Source organism: Aptenodytes forsteri, unplaced genomic scaffold (assembly GCF_000699145.1).
Source record: "Aptenodytes forsteri isolate BGI_AS27 unplaced genomic scaffold, ASM69914v1 Scaffold300, whole genome shotgun sequence".
In the NCBI taxonomy this organism is placed as follows: domain Eukaryota; kingdom Metazoa; phylum Chordata; class Aves; order Sphenisciformes; family Spheniscidae; genus Aptenodytes; species Aptenodytes forsteri.
In genome coordinates this window covers 140536-161828 of record NW_008794176.1, presented here as the reverse complement: position 1 = coordinate 161828, position 21293 = coordinate 140536, and the positions used below count along the sequence as shown (strand labels likewise).

The 21293-nt window shown below is 50.3% G+C and overlaps 2 protein-coding genes across 2 annotated transcripts; one reads left to right on the top strand and one right to left on the bottom strand.

Annotated features, from left to right (window-relative positions):
* Nucleotides 1–4234: 4234 nt before the first annotated feature.
* Nucleotides 4235–18870, top strand: TMPRSS9 (transmembrane protease, serine 9). The gene is made up of 19 exons (XM_009284286.1): nucleotides 4235–4358; nucleotides 5239–5366; nucleotides 5827–5894; nucleotides 6314–6492; nucleotides 7682–7723; nucleotides 8067–8180; nucleotides 8758–8929; nucleotides 9187–9461; nucleotides 9638–9774; nucleotides 10783–11101; nucleotides 11938–12109; nucleotides 13601–13872; nucleotides 14596–14732; nucleotides 15308–15665; nucleotides 15760–15876; nucleotides 16529–16700; nucleotides 17026–17291; nucleotides 17830–17966; nucleotides 18463–18870. Exons 1-19 carry the CDS (start codon nucleotides 4235–4237, stop codon nucleotides 18622–18624), a joined length of 3351 nt encoding a protein of 1116 aa, XP_009282561.1. The 3' UTR covers nucleotides 18625–18870.
* A 1494-nt stretch (nucleotides 18871–20364) lies between these two features.
* TIMM13 (translocase of inner mitochondrial membrane 13) lies at nucleotides 20365–21268 on the bottom strand. The gene is made up of 2 exons (XM_009284276.1): nucleotides 21202–21268; nucleotides 20365–21125 (listed from the first exon to the last, which is right to left on the bottom strand). The coding sequence occupies exons 1-2, from the start codon at nucleotides 21265–21267 to the stop codon at nucleotides 21027–21029; spliced, it is 165 nt and encodes a 54-aa protein (XP_009282551.1). The 5' UTR covers nucleotide 21268; the 3' UTR covers nucleotides 20365–21026.
* Between the last annotated feature and the right edge of the window lie 25 nt (nucleotides 21269–21293).

Below are 21293 nucleotides of genomic sequence, written 5' to 3'. Positions count from 1 at the left end.
CACACACACGTGCTCACACACACACACGTGCTACTTTCTTGTCCTCCTTGATGAGAAGAGCGGGTGTCAGTGACAGTTTGGCTAATTAGAAGAAATATTATGGATAAATGGATATTTGTACCATTCCACTTTATATTTTGAAATTTCCCTATCTGAGCCAGTTGAGAAATAAAATACATCTTCCAAGGAAATCCTATGGAATGACTCAAGGCTACCCTGGAGCAAAATCCAGACTCCCGTGGAGAAAACAAACCCTGAGCTGCCAAGAAGCAGAAGAGCAGAGGTGGTGGCCATCTCGCAGGAATCTCAGCAGATCCTTAGGGACAGCCAGAGATGGTTATTTTCACAGGACAGTTCTTGCTGGCTTTCTCTGTAGCACATCTTACATGCCTTCTCTGCTAAAATGGAGCAGTGAGAAGAAACCCCACTAAGATAGGACTGGAAGGACTCTCTTAGATCACAGAGTTTTTCTCCCCACCGCTATCAGGGGCGTCATATTTTATAACCACTCACAATTTATAATCTGACAAAAACCATAAACGTGCTTTTTCTTCTCAACATTCCTACTGGAAACTCATGCTCCTCTGACTGTTAATACTCTCCTAATTTCTGCCCTCGCCAAAAAAATTTACTTTTCACTCATCTGATTTTATGCAACAATGTTTTTCAATGTATATAGCTCCTTGCTACTCGATCTCCATTGTGTATTTATAGATGGTCCTTCTGTTTTGCTCTTGCAAGATGGGCTTTCCATTTACATGTCTTTTTAATTCTTTTTAAACTCGCACCACTCATACCAAAAGAAAATAAACTTTCCTTATGCTAAAAGGGAGAGCAAAGAAGACAAGTTTTGATTCTTTTGGGAAGTAGAAGGCTTCTCTGTCTCTAAATACTGTATTTTTTCCAGTTAAAATGCCAGTGCAATCAATAATACGAACTTCTTTCTAAGGTCCCAAGTATCTTTTATTGTAGTATGACTTTTTATATTTTTTTTCTAAGGTCCAAACTATCTTTTATTGTAGTATGACTTTTTATACACAGCCAAGATTAGTTCAGTATCTAACTTGTGTTGTCAAAATAACACCCAGCCATAGCCAATTTTGTCTGTGATGTTAATTTTTTTTCTCAGATGCAATTGTCCTACCTTTAAAGTCCGTTGGTAGCAAGACCACTGTTGCACTGGTCAGCATATCTGGACTAGATCTTTGAGCTTCCATGTTCAGCATACTGCAAGAGAGCCAGTGACTCCAAAACTATTGAAAGAGTGGAGGAGAGATTGCTCATCTGTATGTATTTAGGTCACAGGGACCACTGGGAAAAAAGTTTCCTACCTGTCTCCTCTTAGCCAGAGCTGAATTGTCAAATGGAGATACTGTTAGCAAAACACAGGGGCCCAAAGTGCCTATCTCCGCCAGGCTCAGTTACAACTGAAAAAGAATATTTGGAGGTCTGTTAGAAAAAAAGAGGCATCTTGGACAGATTCTCCCTTCCTCTCCCCTTTCTCTCTGTCTGTTGCCTCACAAAGAAGTGACCTTTTAAAATCTCTTATCTAGAAGCTTCAGTTTAAAGAGCTGCTGACGCCTCTTGGAAAACACTGAAAAGCTCTTCTGAAAGAGTGCTGCTGCTCCCTGTGTCCTCTGTCCCTTTCTTCCCTCTCTCTCTTTCATTGCTAGGATGCATTTGCATTAGAAAAGGCTGCTCCTCCGCAGCTTCCCTGTTTGCTGAAGTCACAGCCTGATTTATAGCATCAGTAAATAGCTGCTGTTGCAGCCCAACCACTCACAGCATCTTCTGAAGAAAAGCTCTTCTGAAAGAGTGCTGCTGCTCCCTGTGTCCTCTGTCCCTTTCTTCCCTCTCTCTCTTTCATTGCTAGGATGCATTTGCATTAGAAAAGGCTGCTCCTCCGCAGCTTCCCTGTTTGCTGAAGTCACAGCCTGATTTATAGCATCAGTAAATAGCTGCTGTTGCAGCCCAACCACTCACAGCATCTTCTGAACCGGTAGGAAGTGGCTGGTACAGAAGTGACCAGACGCGATGTCCCTTGGCAGGACAGAATTTGGGACTGCGGAAGGGACTGGGTGGGTGGTTTTATGTTCTTGAAGCTGATGATATCTAGGCAGAATAAGTTTGAGAGATGAATTTGCCTTGCCAAGACGAACCGGTAGGAAGTGTGTGGTACAGAAGTGACCAGGCGCGATGTCCCTTGGCAGGACAGAATTTGGGACTGCGGAAGGGAAAGCTGGGTGGGTTTTATGTTCTTGAAGCTGATGATATCTAGGCAGAATAAGTTTGAGAGATGAATTTGCCTTGCCAAGACTCTTCTGGTGTGACCTGTAAATCTGAAATTCCCAGCAGCTAGAGGTTGAGTCCTCAAAAAACTCACTCTGAAGCTGAGGAACTTTGGACCTTTGGCCAAGAAGGCTGGACTTCCATGTATTTTCAACTCTGACCAACCAAATTGTCTTAGATAGACTTTTGTGTGCCAGTCTGAAGGGAAGGGTTGTGTGTCTTCTTCCTACCTGTGAGGGAGGAATATTAATCCAGTAATTTAATACATTTTAGGGCCAGGGGAAATCAGTGCCCCTTCTTGCCTTGTTAGGCTTCTTGCAAAAACTAACATGGCTGAAGTATGGCTGATCGAATGACTGTGGATAAAGCAGGATATCCCAGGCTGTTTCATTCCTACCGATATCCAGTTGTTGATGATGTGCAAAAGAAGGCCAGCCACAGGCTGGCTTGTACTAGCAAGAGTGCAGACAGAAAAACAAGACAAGTGCCCTATTTTTGGCACTTTTGAGATCACATTTGGAGTACCGTATCCCCTCTGAGCACCTTCAGTGCATGAAAAGCATTGACATACTGGACCAAGTCTAGCAGAGGCCACTGAGTTGATCTCAGGAGGAAGGAAAGATCACATGAAGGGGCTTTGGTTCCTGCGCAGGATGTTTGTACCGCTTGAAGGAAAATACTGGAAGCACCAGTGCCAGTGCTGACCACAGGGAAGGAGAAACTGCTCATCAGGATAGTAGCATAGCTATAATTAAAGCACATATTAATTGCTTTGCATTACTAGGCACTGGGAGCTCTCTGCTAAACACTGTAGTGAGTTTTGTCATCCACTAAATTTACTGACTGTGATTTTATATTTCCTTCACAATTCTTGCAAAAATACGGAATAGCATTGGGCTATATATGAAAGCTCACACTGGAACCTGCCTCATCATAAACAACTATTGGGTAAGGTTTATTACTTAGCCAGTTTTAATGCACATAACATATAGCATGGGGATTTAAGTAGCCTAGTGTCAGGATTTCAGTAGCCAGGTCAGAATGGTCCAGTAGAAGCAGACAAGGATTCTTGAGGTTTTTCAATACCAATTGGCTTTGGTACATTTACCAGCCGGAGTGCCAGGCAGGTCTCTCTCCATAGCTCTCTATTCAGACTGCAGAGTTTCATATTTAAGGATGTGACTGCAGTCTAGTTTTGTTATTTGCAGGTCTATATGATTACTCTGAGATAAATGTTTTACTTTCCAACTTAACTGTTCCACCTGCTAGTGCAGCTCCGTGACTCCTGAGCAGCACCAAAGCATCTGCTAGTGACACTGGTTGGTTTTAGAATCTTTTCTAGGGGTGATGTCTGAGGCAAAAAGAGCAAGCCAAGATGCCAAGCCCGGTCCATACTCACCCCTTGCTATGAACTGGCGTTACCAGTTCACCCTGGCATCATAGGTGGTAGGACCTCGAAACCCTGCTGCTAAGTCAAGCCTGGGGGACTGCCTGCTGAAGAGCACGTACTGTGTGCTGTCCTGGTTGGACCCCAAGGCAGGGCCCATGATGCTGGGACGCTGGTTCAGTGCTCACCCAGAGCTTGTGTCACCAAAAGCACCTGTGCAGAGCACGGAGATGGAGGCATCAGGCTGGTATCCACTCACAACAGATATGGCCATGCTCAGTGGTGGCCTCCTAGGAAGAAAGGGAAGGGGAACCAGGCAGGGAGGGGCCACCTGTGCTCAGGTCCTACAACCTAGATGTATTAGTAAAATCTCCTGACTGCAGCCTGAGGCACATTCAGTGGACGCAGTGTGTGTCCATCCTTTTACTTCTTGTGATCATGCACTGGTTGGAGCTCCTGGGGTAACCATAGCTGGCATATCACATTTCATCCCAGTCTTGTCCTTTTCCTCCTCTTCTTTTTAATCACAGAGGCCATCTGTAGAGCTGCTCAGAAAGCATGGACCAGATAAAGCCAGTGCTAGGCACCCAGAGAAGGGGACTGAGGGCCAGCTGCTGGAAAGTAACGGTTGTTGCTGCCGTGGTGGGCAGCGTGACAGCTTTCTACCTGGGGATCCTGCTGGGTGAGTGTGCAGCCAGGTACCTTCTTTCAGTTTATATCTGCTCCAAAAAAGAAATGGTCTGCACAGCTCACAGTCCTCGTAGCAAAAGTCCTCAAAAGCCTTCTGCTGAGGACAAAATGTGGTCAACTCACCCCCCACACACACACACAAACTGCAAGGGCTGTAGTCAACTCATGTTCTGAATATCTGACTTTAAAGCACTTTATCTTCAGTGTTGGATGACATGTATGTTCTATTCATCTCCTCTAATCTCTCCCTGCAACTCCCAAATTTCCTGTCATCTTGCTGCCCCAGCCATCTCCTATCACAACCTCTTGCAGCCACTGAGCATTGCCTGTTTTACTGTCCCACTCCAGAGCATGCCCACCGCCTCCTTGCCTCTCCCACCTTCCTCCTGCTGCCTCTGGTGCCCCATGGCCAGATGCCACCTCAGGCCAGCACCCTGGTGTGGACCCCAGCCTGACATGACTGACAGATCCCACCAGCACAGCTCTACTATACAGTACCACTTTCTAAGCTGGCTTCGGTACCCAGCATACCTTTCCCCAGCCTGTTATTGCAAGGATGGGGCCAATCTGGGATTGCGCTGCCAGGTTGCACCCATCTGTTCATGAACTTTTGTCTCAGGCTTGATAAAAATCCACCATTTTCAAGTTCAAATTAGTTCAGTGCAAATTTCTCCTATTGCATGTGTGTGGGGTAGCCCAGCACGGCCATGGGGCACCCCCAAGGCAGCCCAGGGTGCTCAAACCAGGGGGGTCTAAAGGACATGATGAGACCCATGTTGCAAAGTGGACAGCGAGGAAAGCTGGCTCCAGCCATGGCCCCAAACCTCCATGTGTCCTTTGTGCCTCTAACAGACACCTTCCCTCTCTGGCAGCCTGTCATCCCACGGGAGAGACCAGCTTTGAGCACACAGTGGAGCTGCGAGGAATCACATTCAACAGCAGCTTACAGATGGAGAACTCAGACTACTACAGGGTGCTGACGCCCGCTCTTGAGAGGCTGGTGAGTTGAGCTGGGCTTGCCAGGAAAAGACTTGGGAAAGACTGTGGTGGTTCTCCAGGGCCCAGCTCAACTGTCCTCATTCAGCAGAACCTGGATGCCAAGGGCAGGAGGAAAACAGGGATTTCTTAAACATCAGCAGGGTAGACCGCAGGGCAGAGCTGCACTTCAAGAGGCCCTGTCAGGCCCTAAGAGACATTTGTGGAGTGGGAAATGTGTGCTCAGGTCTGTTCCTTGCAAAAGAGAGGTGGTAGGAAGGCATAAAGAAGGGATGTGCTGCCTCGTGCCAGGGTGGGAAAAGAGTTACGCATGAGCTGGACACAGGCGCTCCTGCTGCCTGCACAGACAAGAGGAGATGCTCCAGCCAGCTCCAGCTCCCTGCAAAATCCCAGGCATCATCTAGTCCCATCTCTCTGGGGTCTTCTGCACGGTAAGTGTGTGACCATCGTTCTTTGCTTTGCAGTTTCTGTCCAGTTTCCAGGACTCCCACCTGGACCGGAGCTGTACTGGTTGCACCATCCTGGGCTACAGGTGAGTGTAAGCAGCTCTCTCTGCAGACTGTGCAGCTCATGTTTCAGGGCATTCTGACAAGCTCCACCGAGAAGGTGAGCTCACACCTGTGTTCTTGTTCAAACCTAGTGCACAGAGAAACTGCTTTTTGGTCAAGGCTGGGTTTTCTTCTGGGATTGCACCAATGTTCTGCATTCTTTCATTTGGTAATGCAGTCAGAAAGGCAGAGGAAAATGGCTTTATTCAACCAAAGCTGAACTTTGGGCCAAAGAAAAAAATGCAAATGACCGTTTCAACCCAGAGCACATCTCCAAAGAAACTTGTGCCTTAAATTATCATTAGTTTTGTTTCCCTCGAGTTCCCTGTAGGCAGCTAGCACAGGAGCCCATCCCTTGAACTGACCATGGAGCCAACATACCCATTAATCCTCTGTCTTCCAGCAGGAATGGAAACTCGAGCGTGATCGTCCGTTTCCGCCTCCGCTTTGCCCCCCAGGATTCCCAGCCCCTGAACTCTACCATGGAGGAGGAAGCTCTCAGGCATGGGCTGGCGGCTGCCCTGCACGAGCAGGGTCTCTCCTTGGCTGCCTATGGGACTATATCCTCAGCTTCTCTTAGAGGTAATGCTCCTGCCACAACTGCTGGGCAGCCAGAGCAAGGTGCCCTGTGCTGGTGCTGCTAGCACCAAAGGTCACACTAGCAAAACCACAAACTGTGTCTCAGATAGCCAAACTGCTGCAGGGCTTTAGCTTTGGATGTCCAGTCAAGGCTTCATGCCCAGCAGCAATGCTAGAAATGGAGGTGCTGCCAGGCACCCAAGCAAACCTACAAAAGCTGCTTTGCCTGGCTCCCAGGTGCTACCAGCTTCACAAAACAGCAGCAGAAACATGCCTAGCTCTTGGTGGTTGCTGAACAGACATTCATGGGGAGTCCCCAGGTGCCTCTCCAACGCTAATGCTGTCCTGCTGCTCTCTGCCCTGCAAAAGCAGCTTTGGGGGCCTGCAGCAACAACAGAGTCTAAAGCATAAATTGCAGCTGCTTTGGCTTTTCTTGCAGCACCTGGAACCAGCCTGAGGGGCAGGAGATCAAGCCTCAGGAGGTTAATTGCTGGGTTGTCTGTACCTACAAGTACGCAGCAGCCCTTAGGCAGTCCTCAGAGTTGTAGCAGTAATTCCTGCTTAGGTAGATATTTCTCATATTTGAATTATTCTCTGAAGCCACCTGACTAGAAATTCTCCTTTCCTTCAGTGACTGTGGAGTTGCATGTGACCACAGGACTCCAGGTCCAGTGGATTTAAAAAAACATGTGCCTGGAAAACATGAAGGTGTGGGTTCCTCTGCAGCTCCCTCTGCACTCCCTGCAACGATGGGCAGGGTCCCTGGATCTTTGGGAGCCTTGTGCAGCCCAAATGGAGGGTGCACAGACACCCCGTGGCTTTAGGCAACAGCCCTGCATAGCTTCAGCCTTGGAGCCTGCTCCTGGGAAGCAGCTCACTGCCACAGCTCTTGGGAATTTCTCCGTGCGCCTGGGATCACCCCAACAGCCTGCAGAGCTGTAGATGGCGGCTGCTCCGCTGTGCACTGTGCCTGTGGTGGAGTAAACTGAGGAAGGGCCCCAGGAAGGGAACTGGGCCAGGAGCTCACCACTGGCCGTGGGGCAGGGAAAGTGATTGCCAGGCAGGAGGAAAAGATGAAGCAAAGCCTCTGCCAGCCCTGACCCAGGAGCAGCACAGTCCACAGGAGCACGCAGCTCCTGTGCCCCCGACTGGGACGCCCTCACTGATCCCCATTCCTTCCACTTTGTCACAGGTCCCAGTGAGGTTTCTCCCCACAGACCTGGACTGATATCAGGTAAGAGCCAGGCAGCAGGAAGAGCCATCTGCCCCAGCTCCCTTGGCTGCATTCTGCAGCCTGACCTGTAGCCACCTCCTCACCGGTGGCCTGGCTGCAAATACAAGTGGTGTTTGTGCCCCATCTTGTTCATAACCTGGTGGTCCAGGGCTCTGCACCCCTTTCCCCCTGCAAGCTCAACAAGAGCTGCAGCTCCGCTTCCAGCTCCATCCCACAGGGACACTGGCACTGCCAGGGAGCAGAGTGACAAGGACACCATGGTGGTTGCCCCTGGGGAAGCTGGTGGGACAGTTGCTGGGAGGGCTGCAGAAGACACAAGTGACTCAAGCCTTGCTGTCCCCAGGGAGCTGCCCTGGAGACACATTCACTTGCCTCAACAACCAGTGTGTGTGGAAAGAAAACCCTGAATGCGACGGCCAAAAAGACTGCGCCAATGCCTCTGATGAAAGGGGCTGTGGCAAGTCTCTCGCAGCAGGTCTCCTGGACATGGGGGATGGACCTCAACCCGCTGCTGCAGACCTTGACAGTTGTAACACCACTGGGCTTCTGGGCACTAGAAAGAGCCAAGGACACGGCACAACTTGTCAGGCCAATAGTAACGTCTGCATCAGGATGGGGGGAATTGCACCCTAGAATCACCTTGGTCCCATCACCAGCTGCAAAGAGTCATGATAAGGTCCACCTTCCTGGTAGGCTGGCGTGCTGAGCAGGCGCCACATGCCCATGAGCTGCTGGGAGCAGATCACAAGGCAGTGGCTGAGCTTGTGAAACTAGCCAAGATACTTCTCTCCAGAATTTCTTGCTTTAGAAGAGTTTCAGGGAGGATGCTGTGATGAGCCAGTGCTTTGCAGTGCTCTTTTCCAAGCCTGCAGGTTAAAGTCTGCCCTGTGACATCCCTGGCAATGTCCTGCTGCTTGAGCATGTGCTGGGAGCATGCACAAAGCTGAAGCAGCTTTTTCCACTTGCCCCCAAGTGCACCTTGCTGGGGTGCAGCTGGCAGGATCCTGATGCACTGGCTCTCTCCTCCCTTTCAGACTGCGGGAGCCGCCCTGCCATGCAGACTGCCACCAGGATAGTTGGAGGCTCAGAGGCATCCAGAGGGGAGTTCCCATGGCAAGTCAGCCTGCGAGAGAACAATGAGCACTTCTGTGGTGCTGCAATCCTCACAGAGAAGTGGATGGTGTCTGCTGCTCACTGCTTTACTGAGTAAGCTCTAGCCACGCTAGCTTGTCCCCCCACGCTGTTTCCAAAAGCTGCCGTATCTTCCGGCCCAAGCTCCCGCTGTACCACACTGCCCCATCACACCTGGTTCCTTCCCCTACCAGATTAAGCCACAGGAAGCTCCTGTCCCAGAGCGGATGGCAGGATGGGCAGGAGGCAGTACCACCTGCACCAAGCAGCTCTGGTTTGCAGGGTGATGCTGTGGCGGCAGGCTCACACAGTCCTGGCTGTCTCTCTTCCAGGTTTCAGGACCCAGCCATGTGGGCAGCTTACACAGGGACCACCTCCCTCAGAGGCTCAGACAGCAGCACGGTGAAAATGGGCATCACACGGATCATCCTGCACCCCTCCTACAACGCCGACACGGCTGACTATGATGTGGCTGTGCTGGAGCTGAAGAGACCTGTGACCTTCACTAAGTACATCCAGCCTGTGTGCCTGCCAGACACTGGGCATCACTTCCCCACCAGCAAGAAGTGCCTTATCTCCGGCTGGGGCTACCTCAAGGAGGATTTCTGTAAGCAAAGTGTGGCAGGCGGCAGAGGTGGCATGGTGGGGTGCGAGTGGTGCAGGAGGCACCAGGGGAGGGAACTCAGGCCGTGCTCTGGCCAGCCAGGGTGGGCTGTAACATGGGGACTTGGTCCTGTGCAAGGCTCCCTGCAATGAGCTCACGGTCACATCTTTCTCGTTTAGTGGTGAAACCCGAGTTCCTGCAGAAAGCAACAGTGGAGCTGCTGGACCAGACGCTGTGCTCCAGCCTCTACAGCCATGTCCTCACAGACAGGATGCTGTGTGCTGGCTACCTGGAGGGGAAAATCGACTCCTGCCAGGTAAGCTTTGCCCAGGGAAGCCAGCACACCTCCCCGCATGAGTCTTTTCCCTCCCAGTATGCACCAAGCAGCACTTCAAGAAGCAGGATCTGACACCAAGGTCACAGTTCCGCCCCCACAAGGTTTGAGGCCATGCCTTAGACCCAAGCATGGATCAGGGACTGCAGAAGACAAAAATGAGGATATGTTCTCTAGTGCTTAGAGCAGGGCAGTGATGTTTAAGGGGCTCTTTTGGCTATTTAACTACTTTTCTCTACTTCCTGAGCTGTAATCAGGGCTGGCACTACCAATGTACCTGGCAGGTCCTCATATCAAAATCCAGATGGCGAAGGGCAGCAGTGGAAACTAAAACATATACACAACAGTTTTTGGTGAACTTGGTGTTTTCCCTAGTCAGCCTGGAATTGCAAGTGGTCAGCTGGAGAAAATCCTGCCTTTCACAATGTGTGGGGAGATGAGGACTGTGTTGTGAGAGGATGATTTCCATGGCTGTCCCTGTGGTTTGGCAGGGCCCTTCATACCTGCAGCCACCAGCTGAGCAAAGCTGCACTTCTGTGGTGGTAGCATTTCATATTTCTGCACCAAATGCAGCACAAACACCAGAGAAGGGGCCAAGAATGGAAGATTCGAGGTTGGATGATGAACGTGACCCATCCGGTCATTCATTATTCACCTAGAGCAATCCAACCCCCAAAATGCACTGCCATCCGAATTATTAAATCGGTAGAAATGCTTACCCTAGATTCTATGGAGTATGCCCTTGTGCTCTTCTGGCATATCAAGGGCACAAGGCTACTGCTTCATAGCAGGACAGTGTACCCACACAGAGGAGCACCCAAAGGCCAGCACAGGAGATGCTTCACTCATCACTAGGCTGGAGTAAATAAGCAGAGGTGAGCTGGGATACACAGGGACAGACAGACACAGCCCAGCAGAGGTATGCCGAGGGTGGCCAGGGTGAGCTCAGAGCGTCCCCAGGGACAGCTCACCATCTGGCTTCTCTTGCAGGGTGACTCTGGTGGGCCCCTGGTTTGTGAAGAACCATCTGGCAAGTTTTTCCTGGCAGGAATTGTGAGTTGGGGAATTGGATGTGCTGAAGCCAGGCGGCCCGGGGTTTACACACGTGTTACCAAACTCAGAGACTGGATCTTGGATGCTATTTCCACCTTCCCCACCTCTGTAGCCCGTACTGGCCCTCCAATACACTCCAGTACTAATAGCAGCATGGTCAGCTCTGAAGAGTTCAGCACCACCACCACCAGAGCAATCCCCACCACTTCACCAGCCCCAGCCGCCAGCAAGCCAGTGACTGCACCAAGACCACAAGGTATGAGCACCCACAGGGTGGGTGCACCTTGGCAGGAAGAGTGGCTGGTACAGGTCCAAATGCCAGGTTCGTTCTTCTGCTGAGCTGAAATGACCTTCAGTAGGGTGACCCACACAACCCTTGCCTGAGTGCTAAGGGCCAAGGCACAAGTGACACTATCTGGCTGTCCCTGCTCAGCCCAGAGCAGCCTGGCAAAATCACTCAGTATCTGTGCAGATGAGTTTCATGGGCTCCTTTGCTTATGCAACTGAATGTATAGTTTTGTCTGCTGTGTAATTGGTTTGCTCCAGCAGGCCCAGGACAGGTTACTAAGACACAGCAACACCTGACACTGTTTAACCTGTTGACCACTCACTTTTATTTGCCACCTAAGGATCTCCCAGCAGTTCAAAGTTGATGGCTGCAACTTCACAGCAGCCACGCATCTTCTCCCTGAAGGGGATAGGATAACTTGTCAGCTCCAAGGAGCCCTCCCAGCAGCTCCGCCTGGAGATACAGATGTAGGGTATTTTTCTAAACTTAGGATTAACTTTTTATCTGGAATGGCAAGGCTAAGAGGCACAGAGCTGCTGGTTACTCTGCCTTCGAGAAAGGCACAGGATTAAGGACTTGCCAAGAGCAAGATGCAGAACAGCAGTTAGGGTGAAAGCCCATGTATGGCTGTGCACGGCCACCATCAGGGACCGCCATGATCAGCAGGCAGGGCTTGGGCAGATGCCTCATACTTCAGCCCTGACCTGTCCCTGCTCAGACTTACTGGTTGGAGAGAACAAAAGTCTCTCCTCGCTTGTTTTCTGCTAGGAGTACTCACAAGTCATGCTTTGGCTTTTGTTCAGAGTGTGGAGGACGACCTGGGTTCTCTAAACCCAGCAAGATCGTGGGAGGAACAGATGCTTCCAGAGCAGAGATCCCCTGGCAAGTCAGCCTGAAAGAAGACTCAAGGCATTTCTGTGGAGCCACCATAATTGGGGACCGCTGGCTGCTGTCGGCAGCTCACTGCTTCAATGAGTAAGAGTCCAACCCTGCTAGCACTGCTGTTCCAGCTCGCCTGCCCACTGGCACAGAGCTGTGCAGCTCTACACAGCCGTGTAGCCAAACCCACAGCTGTGGCACTGGTGTCACTGGGGGGAAAATAAGAACCCACATTGGACATTAATTTTTGCTATATCTAGAGATGCATAGTAAAAGGGGTTTTATGGGGAGGCTGGGATGAGGCAGGGAAAGGTTAAAGTAGCCTGGGCAGGGAGCAAGGACAACACATCTAAGAGGGGTGGAAAAGGACAGGTGCCACAAGAGAGTTTCTTCAAGAAATTTAACTTTTAAAATCTCTATATAGGAAATAGAGACACATGGTCAGCTGTGGTCAGTTCAATCCTGCATAGTTCTAGTAAACAGCAAGAGCCCAAGCCCAGATTTATAAATAACCTAGATAAAAAAATGAGTAGCAAGAGGATAATGTTTATCAAGAATAAAAATTCCTGAAGGCAGAAAAGGTGGGGGACTAACTGTGAAGAGTTTCAAGACAACCTTATGCATTAAATAGCTGGGCAATAAAGCAGCAAGTGAAATGCAAGGTAGGCAAGTGTGAAGTGAGGCACATAGCAAAAAAGCAATGCTGTCTGTCTGCAGATGATGATGGGTCTCCATCAGCTTTTACCATGCAGAAAAAGAGGTCAGAAATACTGTGGATATTGCCATGAGAACAGCAGTTCTGTGGGCAGTGGCAATTAAAGAGCAAGTGAATGCTAGTAATTATTAGAAAAACAACTGAGATTACCAGTATGTTGCTGGTAATCCACAGCATACCGACTTCTCAAACATTGCATGCAGTGCTAGAATAACATATTGTAAAAAGGCTAACACAAGACACAAGGATGAGCTAGGTGAGGAACAGCATCCATAACAAGAACGACAGCATAGATCAGACTAGACTTGGGAAAAGAGACAACTGGGTGGGAAGGGAGTGTGTGATATGGACTATATAATTACAAAGGGTACAGACAAGGTGTTTAGGGAATGCCTTCTTACTGTTTTTCTAAGATATCAAATAACCACCAAGAGCAGGTGGAAAACAAGCAAAAGGAAGCAGTTCTTCATAAATGTCATTAAACCGAATGTTTAAAATTCACATGGAGTTAAAAAAAAGGAATAAAATACAACTCTAGAAAAATCCAAATAAAACCCAAAAATCCATAAAGACCAACTGAATATAGAAACACCATCTGTGTGCCGGAACACTCCTGAAATCACAAATTTCTGGAGGTGAAGAGACAATTACTACATGTTTACCTGCTCTTCAGGAGACATTCAACATGTGCCACTGCTAGAAACAGTTCTTTGGGCCTGACTTAGCAGGGCTGCTCTTCTGTGTGCTGGGCTCTGCTTTGGTAAAGTAAGGTTTCAAACACTGATCTTTTAAAGTTGTCTGCAATTTAAATGTCAGAATTCATGCTAGGCATATGTGTGTGAGCATGCATGTTTAGGATTATGTATTTGCAGGACAAATCCAGAAGAGATCGAAGCCTATATGGGAACAACGTCACTAAATGGAACAGATGGGAATGCAGTGAAAGTCAATGTAACAAGAGTGATCCAGCATCCCCTCTTCAACCCTATTATTCTGGACTTTGATGTGGCTGTACTTGAGCTGGCAAGACCTCTTGTCTTCAACAAATACATCCAGCCCATCTGTCTCCCACTTGCTGTGCAGAAGTTTCCTGTTGGCAAGAAATGCATAATTTCTGGGTGGGGTAACCTCCAAGAAGGGAACGGTAAGCAGTGATGCATTACCAGTTGATTTGCTCTGAAGCAGTGACAGACTCAGCAGCAAAGCCTGTGCCACTGCGACCCAGACAGTCCTGGGACAGGACAGGGGACAGTAACGGGACAGTCAGGAACTGACAGAAACACAAGAATAAGCGAGAATAAGGGCACACAGAGCACTATCTTAAACCGCAGTTATTTAGGAGCCACCAGCAAACAAGAAAACAGAGAGAGCAGCTTGGCAGGAACCAGAAGAAACCTGCTGGGCTCCCCTCAGTAGTTCTCCCATGTTAAGCAAGAGTGGGGCACTGCCTCAGTGGCCTGCTGTAGCTCGGGCAGGACAGTATGTCGGCCTCAGCAACCACGCTCAGTCGCAAAGATGTTCCAAGCAATTAGAAAAAGCAAAGATCCCGTTGTAGGGAGAAGGCCTGAGGGTGGCACGTGTGCTACCAAAGAAGCGCTACTGGCCCTCTTAACAGTTGACCAGAAGCCCACATACTGTCAAGACAACAGAAACTTGCTGCCTGTGTGCAGTATCCTTTGCACAGGTATGAAACTGCACCCTGGGGTGAGCCAGCAGCTTCAGGGCTGCTGAGAGAGTAGTTCATATAGGACTCGGCTCCTGCATGGGATTACAGCCCGTTTTCCTGAAATAAGCGTTGGGTCAGTCTAAAAGCCATTAGCTCCCACTTCCCTCTGCTGCACTCACTAATCCCCTGGTTTTCATGCAGTCACCAACCCTGAGATCCTGCAGAAAGCCTCTGTGGGCATCATAGACCAGAAGACCTGCAACTTCCTCTACAACTTCTCCCTCACTGACCGAATGATCTGTGCTGGCTTCCTGGAGGGGAAGATAGACTCATGCCAGGTAAGAGTCTGGGATTTCTCTACTCCTTTGTGGATTGTTCCAGAAAGCTAGGCTAACTCACAGCCTCAGCACATCCTTGGGAAGTATTTACTGAGCTGCTGTGGCCAGGCTGTAATCCACATGTACCTTAGCTCAAAAAACCCAGCCCACTGCCTTGGAGCTTTAGAAAAGTAAATAAAGCTCCATCAAGTTGAGCATGACTTAAACCAACATCCCACTGCTCTGTCTGGCCAGACTAGAGTCCTGGATGAAGCAGGTCTCCTCCTGTGGCAACGAGACAGTGGTAGTTGGTGGTGGCTGTCCTTCACTTGTGGAAAGGTGCTGTCAGAAGCTATTAACTTTCATGACAAATGCCAGTTGTATCTGTGCAGCCAGGTTGAGCTACTGACCCTAGTTTCAGCCTCTGCACACTCATGTCTTGCACACACACTGCATGGCAGCAGACAGCCCTGCAGGGCTGGAGAAAGAAGAGTTTGGGGCTAGCTAGGTCCTCCCAGTGTGGCTGAGGGGCAGCTCCATGTAGACCTGTCTAGGGGAGACTGGGCTGAGCAGCCATTGCCTTGCTTCTTCCTCAGGGAGATTCAGGTGGACCCTTGGCCTGTGAGGTGACCCCAGGAGTGTTTTATCTGGCCGGCATTGTGAGTTGGGGAATTGGTTGTGCCCAGCCTACGAAACCCGGTGTGTACTCCAGAATTACCAAACTCAAAGACTGGATCCTGGATACCATCTCACAGTTGCCCAGTCCTGGCACAGATACCCCTTCCAGTTCAGCTATCACTAGAACTTCTACTGCAGCCATCCTCACCCGCCAGCCCAGCACAACAGCTGCAAGTCCAATCAACAGAACCACCCTGGGGATGAAGACCACAACCGTGAAAGAAACTTCCACAGCTCTGAAAACCACTGAGCCTGCCAAGCCCACCCAAACTCCAGGTAAAACTGACGACAGATTTATTGACGTGTTGGTAGGAGACCTCCAGCCCCAGCACAGAGGGTACTGAGCAGGCCATGGGTTATTGCCTTCCAGTGGTGCCTTGTACCAGCCTCACCTTCAAGTGTTCCAGCAAGGTCTGTATTGGAAAAGAAAATCCCGAATGTGATGGCATTGTTGACTGCAGCAACGGCTTCGATGAGCGCAACTGCGGTGAGTACTGCTTTGCAGCCTGCAACTGCTGCCCAGTATTATTCTACATTACCCAGACTCTCCAGTGCAACCCACCAACTTCACATGGGCTGTCTTGGGCCCCACGTTGTACACTGGGGGCCTGGGCCAGCCCCTTGTGGTCCAGGTCATACTTGGTCTGCCAGAGCCTATAACAAGATAAAGCTGGATGAGCAGGGTCCAAATTTTCTGCCAGGGAATGTGGCCTCTTCTCCTATGCTATAAACATTAGAACCCATTTCCCAGCACACAAGCCTTCTGACCAGTCTGCTAGTACAAGCTGGCAAGACAGCTCTGCACAACGTGGCAGCCCAGAAGATATCTTGTCACCCCCGGGACTGCTCCTTGGACTGCGCATTCCTTGCTGTGTGACAGCTCAGCCAGTCCATCCAAACATCCCCTCCTCACACATCACATCCCTGCAATGTGTGATCTGTGATAACAAGTAAAAGTTCCCAAACCATACCATGTCTGCCAAGCCTTGCCTCAGATGGGTGAATGAAATTCATCACATTCTACTGCCCTGCGTATATCTCCCCAGAAGGCTGCCCCATGGCACGGGCTATGGAAGGAGGGCAGCTATCCCTTTCACTTATGGTTACTTAAAACCACGGTGCCTCTTCCTCTGTCTCAGACTGTGGCTTAACAACTGCTCTGGCCTTCAGCAAGATCGTGGGTGGCAGCACTGCAGCTCGAGGAGAATGGCCCTGGCAAGTCAGTCTCTGGCTTCAGCAGAAGGAGCACAAGTGCGGGGCTGTCCTCATTGCCGACCGGTGGCTGCTCTCTGCAGCTCACTGCTTTGATATGTAAGTCTAAGATGGGCTAGTGAAGCCAGCTGGCTCTTGGCCTCACTCCCGTCAGCCCACCTGCCCTTCCCCTTCCTCGCAGTCCAGCACCATGGCTGGGATGCTGTGCCCCACCAGAAGCACACACTCCCTATTACAGATGTGCCCCTACAGGTAAGCGTGAAGAGGAATGAGTGGAGCAAAGCCCGAGTATGTCCACAGTGATGGAGACAGGGGTCCTGGCCTCACAAGGTGTGGCCATAGCGCATCCCAGCCCCACAAGTGGAGGAACAGCCCTCCTTGTGAGGCCATGCTCCTAACAGCCAGGTTTGCTGTCTTTCTGCAGTTACAGTGACCCCAAAATGTGGGTGGCCTTTCTAGGAACACCCTACCCAAGTGGCATCGATGGCAAAATGGAGAAAATATTCCGTATCTACAAGCACCCTTTTTACAACATCTACAGCCTAGACTACGATGTGGCACTGCTCGAGCTGAACATGCCCGTCAAATTCAGCAACACCATCAAACCTATATGTCTCCCAGACAATTCACACATCTTCCATGAAGGAGCCAGATGCTTCATCACAGGCTGGGGCTCCACAAAGGAAGGAGGTACTGGCTGAGAGGGCTCCCTCACAACCATGATGGCCAAGCTAAGTGCCACCTACCCTGTGAGCCCAAACATCTACAATTCCCACTCCACTGCCCCAAGCACTCCCCATGCCAGGCCAGACCCTGCAGGGGATACCAACCTGTGCAAGGCCTGGTGTCACCACAATCTCCTCCCCAGCTGCCATGCACTGTACTCCTCCACTTGGTTACACCTCTGCCCTCTTGCAGCCTTCCCAAGCTTTCTACATGCCCGCCACTGTGCTCCCCATCCCTGTAGCAGCTGCTCCAGCTGTGCTCCTGCAGTACAAGGACCACCCTGATACCATTTCTATCTGGTCAGCTGAGCTGCCTGACAAACTACACACAAAAGGGACCTTCCTGTGCTTGCTCTGCTGGGGAGGAACCAGGCCTGATTCACTTTCCTAGTGCAGGTCTCTCCCTTTGGCAAGCAAGTAAGGCCGCAGAGACCCCACTCCTACAGATGCTGCTGCTTCTCACATGCTCTGCACCCAGCTAACAGCGATACTTGTCTCCTCAGGTCTCATGTCAAAGCATCTACAAAAAGCAGCAGTGAACATGATTGGAGACCAGGCCTGCAAAAAGTTCTACCCTGTCCAGATCAGCAGCAGGATGGTGTGTGCCGGTTTCCCACAGGGCACCGTCGACAGTTGTTCAGTGAGTGCGAGAGCAGCAAATGCTGCAGCTGGGACAGAGCAAACTTGTGCAAAGTCCCTGGGCTACATTCTTTCAGGAGGGCCTTGCCCTGCCTCCCCTAGCTCAGCTGTCTGTCCATCCACCTCCGCTGGCTGTTGCCATTATCCAAGTCCATCCTGCATACACCTCGTTCTGCTTGCCCCACGAACCTGTGACAGGTCAGGGAAACATGCAGAGAGGTAATACCAAGCAAGAGACCACAGGGATACCATGGAGCCCGTTTCATGACCCTGTTGTGCTTCTGAACACACTCTTCCGTGTTCCAAAACCCCACCTCAGATTGCACATGCAAGTACATCACTGAGCAGTCCTCCAGCTTGGAAGCAGGCTCCTGGGGAGGTGGGGAACAGGACAGCAAGTGCTCCTTTGCCCCAGAGAGAAAGAACATCTCACAGCTGGGGGGACTGGGGGGGCTGCTTTTTTGGCTTGATACAGGACCCTTTTCCTCTCTCTGCAGGGCGATGCAGGTGGGCCCCTGGCATGTAAAGAATCCTCAGGGAAGTGGTTTCTAGCAGGAATCACAAGCTGGGGCTATGGCTGTGCCAGGCCATACTTCCCTGGTGTCTACACCAAAGTCACAGCTGTCCAGGGCTGGATTGCACAGCATCTCAAGCTCTGAAGCTGCATTTTGCCACTCAGGGAAGGCGACAAATGAGAGGAGTAATTGCCAGAGGATGCACTAACCCCTCAGCTATTGTACATTTTTTTTGATGCTGCAAAGGGACGAAGATGGCCTGCAGGTATTCAGCAAATGCCAGTGTTGTGTGACCCACTGCCGTTGTGACACCAGAGCATTTGATAACTGCTTTGTGTAGAAAGGTACAATTCTAGACATTTTCTATAAATAAATGAGGCCTGTCCCATCTTAAGACCTGGCCAAACATCCTACACATTAAAACGTGGCCTTTCTAGTTGGAGGAATGCCTGAAACATCTACCAGAGATTCACGTAGTTTGGCTGACCTCTGTCTATGAGCTGTCATCCCAAAGCCACACCAAGAGACAAGTCGACTTTGTCCCAGCCCAGAGTCACGCCCTTGCAGAAGCCTCAGACCTCACTGGCTTGATGGAGCTGTTATGTTGTGCAATGGCTTTTGGAAAGGGTATGCTACTGTTTCCACTCAATGCTTGGTACTAGTAAGCTCAGTGACGATCCCCTGGCTCACCATTTGATCACAAGAGAAGGTAGGACTAAAACACTTGGACTTAAGACTGCAGAGGCCCTTATCTGCATTAGAGAATCAGGACAGGCTTCTCACAACCCCCCACACCCCCAGCTCCCTTTGCATAAGGGAACAGGTGATTAAATTGACAAAGATTAAGGCATAGCCACACAGACCACTGTTCTGGTTAAGCTAGGTGGGAAAAATTCAAAGTGCTGAGATAGTGGCCCAAGGATACAACTCCTTCAGTGGGAAGTGAGGTCCCACTAGCCAGCATAAGGCACACAGACACCTTTGTTCACAAGAAAAAACTGCTGCAGAGCTCATGTGTCAAGTCTTAGGCAGACTTAGACATCGCCTCATAGATTCGACCACCAAAACTGAAGAGCAGCTAGTACCCCAAACCCCTTCCTAGTCTTTGGCACTTAAGCTCTGCATCTGGGTATAGCAAGAGGTTTATTCTTTCCCAACCCAGCTGGCAGTGAGATCTACCCTTTCCCAGCTAGAGCACTAGCAAGGTGGAACACCTGGCTTCCAGGCATGGCTCAGCTCAAGATGGGTTCAGATCCATGGCTGAAACACTTGTTGGATGGGATGCTCCCATCAATGAAACAGGACTGCTGCACAGCCAGTACCACAAAATTCATACAGCCATAAAGAAAAGTAAAAAGGCCTCTAAGCAAACGTGGCTGAAAACTCCATTCAGTTTCAATTAGTCCAAATATCCAGTTATTTCCTAATAGTTTACCTTGTGTGAGAACACTTTAGTTCCTTCATAGAAGCCACCACATTGGGAGATTAAATTAAATCAGGTTCTCCCACATCCCTTTGAATGTCCTAGCAGCTAAGGAGACGTCATCCTTCCAGTCTGTCTCCCTGCCCCAGCAAACAGTGAAATATTTTATAAAATATAGAAGAGCTTCAAAAGAAGGGATTTCAAAAATCTCACTACGGGGGCATGGGCACTTTTAATCTCCAACACTCTCCTCTTCCAGCTGCTGTGCATACTGCTGACTACACAGCATATACCAACCTTTCCAGGAGAGGTGTGTAAGCCAAGAACAATACAGAGCTCAGCCCCAAAGCAGACCCACGTCCTCTGTTGCAGAAGTGCTCCTCCCCCAAAAAAATGATGCCTAGAAGGTAGGGTCCAAGATGGAACATCTGTGCCAGAGCCAAACCAGAAGTTACAGAATATCACAGCCACACAACACATTTTATTCTATAAAGAAATCAACCTAAGTACTTCCCAACCCTTTTCATCCCCAGTTGTGCTTGTACCACTATTTGCAAGGCTGTGCTGCAAACCTAATAAGAGCACCCCTGCTCCCCAACACACTGCTTGAGCTGAGTCAAAGCCTATGAGCCCAAAAGCAAGCCCCACATATATCTATACAAATACAAAGGAAGAAAGAGCCAAGTATGGCATGTAGAGCATCTTATGGCAGCTTTTCCACTGATGAAAAGGGACTGGGTAACTACCTGATGGCTGGGTCCATGCTCGCTTCCTGGGCAAGGGGACTCTGTTGCTGGCTTGGCCCCCCTTTTCCACAGAAGGATCCTTGCCTCTCGCAGCCCTTTAAGCAGGGATTTATCAGCTGCTATATGCCTTGGCCAGTCTGGACCGTTGGGAAGGGCGTGAGGCAAACCAAGCAGCTCACAGTGGCTCTCAAGGCTGGAAAATTCACTCGCTCCTGGGGCTGGTGCTAATAAAAGCCAATGGATGCAAAAGGTTCAGCGAGGGTTTATTGCTCTGCCATGGCAGGGGCTGGAAAGGCAGGATTTCGCCCCCAACCACCTGGACTGGCCACTCGTCCCTTCCCCACATGGTCCCTCCCTGGTCCAGGAGCCAGGGCGCTTCACATGTTGGCTCTCTCCCGCTGCAGCCGAGAGTTGTAGGCTCGGGAAACCGTGTTCCAGGCGTCCATGTACCGGTCCATGCACATGGCGATGCACTTCTGCGGGACAGAGAGCCTTCAGCGGTCGCGCCGGTGGGTGGCCCGCGGGTCCCCGCTTCTCCCCGACCGCGCTCACCTGCTCCGAATTGTCCAGCGCGCCACCGGGCTTCCCGATGCACTTCCGAAAGCACTTGTCCGTCATGCGCTGCGGAGAAAGGCCGTGAGAGG